Genomic DNA, 2,433 nt, shown 5'->3' on the forward strand with positions numbered 1-2,433 from the left:
TGTCCCCAGATGTTTGCAGGCCACCAAATTCTCATCTGGGGCATTTCTAAATGTCACCAGGTGTTTGCAGGCCACCAAATTCTCATCTGGGGCATTTCTAGATGTCACCAGATCTTTACAGGCCACTAAATTTTTCTCATCTGGGGCATTTTTAGACATCTCCAGGTGTTTGTAGGCCACCAAATTCTTCTCCGTGGCCTCAAAGCTTCTTTTCCAGTTCAATTCATAGTGGAGCAAGCCCAGCAAGAATTGCCACAGGATTTCATGGATGAGGCTTCCTCCCATGATGAAATTGTTTCCCGGGGAAAAGCCATGTTAGGAACCAACATGGCAAATCCAAAGCTAACTGGGAATTGGTCTCCTTTGCAGCCCCTGCAACTCCAAGGACTTTGGAGGGGGCCAGTTGAGCTGAGGAAGGGCAGAGGCCTGGTGGAGGACACGGTAGCAGGGGTGTCTGCCAGAGTGGAGACACTTCCTTCCCTATTTGGCATTTGAGCAGTGGAATTTTCATCCCGGTTTGGGATGGGAGGCCAAAACGTGGCTGGGTTTGAAATCCAGCAGCGTTTTTTTTTTTTTGGCCGAGTTTTAGGGCCAGATGGGAAATGGTTTGTCCAGGAGCTACCAGGTGGGTTGGCAGGGGAGGGGGCTGGGAGTGGTGGTGGCTGGTCCCAGATGTGGGGATGGCAGGGCCGAAAATTGGACTGAAATCCGTTCACCTGGAACGACGTGATTTATCCCAACGGCATTTTCCAATGGACAACATCCTGAAGGACAACATCCTTCCAGAGAACCCCCAGGGAAGCCCTCAGAAGATCAGTGTGGTCTCTCCTGGGTCTCTCTCTAACCTCCCTGGCTCTCCCCCAGGTTTGCAAGGACCGTCGGTGCCAGAACGCCTCCCTTTTTGAGCTGGAAAAGTGCGTGTCCCGGTGCAACGGCCACGGGGTGAGTTATGACCCAAGACCTCCAGGGAAATCCTGGGATGAGGAGCAGATTTTTAAGCCAAACCAAGTGTCTCCCCCCAGGGATGAACCCTCTGGATTTCTGCCTTTCCTATCTGTCCCAAACACCAGCTCCAGGTGAGGCTGAGCTGGGATCTTTGCTCACCCGTGTCCGAGTGAGAGGAAGGAAATAATTCCTGATGTAAGAACCATCTGCACAGTTTGGATCAGGGTCCAGTTTGAACTCAAGAGTGTTTAGAGCTCGGAGCAGGTGCCTGTTCCCTCAGAGAGAAAAACAAGGGTTAGAAAGACAACTGGGACTACAAAAAACCAAGGAAGCACAAAGAGACATTGTTGTCCAAAGCTCAAAGGGTTGCAAGGGTCGGAGCTCTGTGGAATGTGGGGCTTCGTGAGATGAGGCAACAGCAGACTGTGGGAGATCTGCTGGATTGTGTGGAGGGATGTGATTGTGAAACACCCACATTGACCCTTTTGTTCTGCTCAGAGAGCTGGGGGGGTTCACCTGGAGAAGAGAAGGTCCAGGGAGAGCTGAGAGCCCTTGCAGGGCCTAAAGGGGCTCCAGGAGAGCTGGAGAGGGACTGGGGACAAGGGATGGAGGGACAGGACACAGGGAATGGCTTCCCAGTGCCAGAGGGCAGGGATAGATGGGATATTGGGAAGGAATTCCTGGCTGTGAGGGTGGGGAGGAGGCCCTGTCCCAGGTTGGGCAGAGAAGCTGTGGCTGCCCCTGGATTCCTGGAAGTGTCCAAGGCCAGGTTGGAGCAACCTGGTCTAGTGGAAGGTGTCCCTGCCCATGGCAGGGGGTGGAACTCCATCATCTTTGAGGTCCCTTCCAACCCGTGATTCCCTGATGTTCAAGGGGTGAACATCAGCAGGGCTTCAAGCTCCTTCAGCCCGAATTCCTGTCACCCACCACCTACTCTTGTCCCCACCCCACAGGCCACCACTTCCACACCTTCCCTGGTGGCCTCCAACCCTCCTCCTCTCCCTGCAGGTCTGCAACAGCAACAAGAACTGTCACTGTGACGCCGGCTGGGCTCCCCCCTACTGCCAGGAGCCGGGGCTGGGGGGCAGCCTGGACAGCGGCCCCGTGCAGCCCAACAGTGAGTCCCGGCTTCTCCGCTGCTCCCGGGGCTGGAATGATGTCAGGAGAGGGGGAAATGGGGGGGATAGAGCTGCTGGCAGCCCTGCTCCCCGAGGGGCTGGGTTGGGTCTGTCCAGGCAGCCCCACAGTCCGTGCTGGGTGGTCTTGGTGGCCTCGGTTGCTCGGTGGCCACCCATTGCCATGAGAGGCTGCTGGATGGTCCTGCTCCCTTTCCGGAGGTGGGATCAGCAGTGATGTGCCTAGTTTGGGGTGATGGGTGGATGGGATCAGTGTTCCCCAGCATCTCCCAGCCCCTCACTCTCCTCTGTGCTTTCCCTGCCAGACCACGAGGCCATTTTCATCGCCCTCCTCGTCGTCTTCCTCTTCCTC

General features: G+C 55.9%; 1 protein-coding gene across 1 annotated transcript in view; it reads left to right on the top strand.

Annotated features, from left to right (window-relative positions):
• Window positions 1-2,433, top strand: part of LOC113976602 (disintegrin and metalloproteinase domain-containing protein 33-like) — a 33,180-nt gene that overhangs the window by 24,650 nt on the left and 6,097 nt on the right. Inside the window, exons 17-19 of the mRNA XM_027701926.1 lie at window positions 865-942; window positions 1,954-2,062; window positions 2,387-2,432. Coding sequence (XP_027557727.1) covers window positions 865-942; window positions 1,954-2,062; window positions 2,387-2,432 — 233 coding nt within the window. The remainder of the gene's footprint in view (window positions 1-864; window positions 943-1,953; window positions 2,063-2,386; window position 2,433) is intronic.

Source organism: Neopelma chrysocephalum, unplaced genomic scaffold (genome assembly GCF_003984885.1).
Source record: "Neopelma chrysocephalum unplaced genomic scaffold, ASM398488v2 Primary Assembly neopelma1_174, whole genome shotgun sequence".
In the NCBI taxonomy this organism is placed as follows: Eukaryota; Metazoa; Chordata; class Aves; order Passeriformes; family Pipridae; genus Neopelma; species Neopelma chrysocephalum.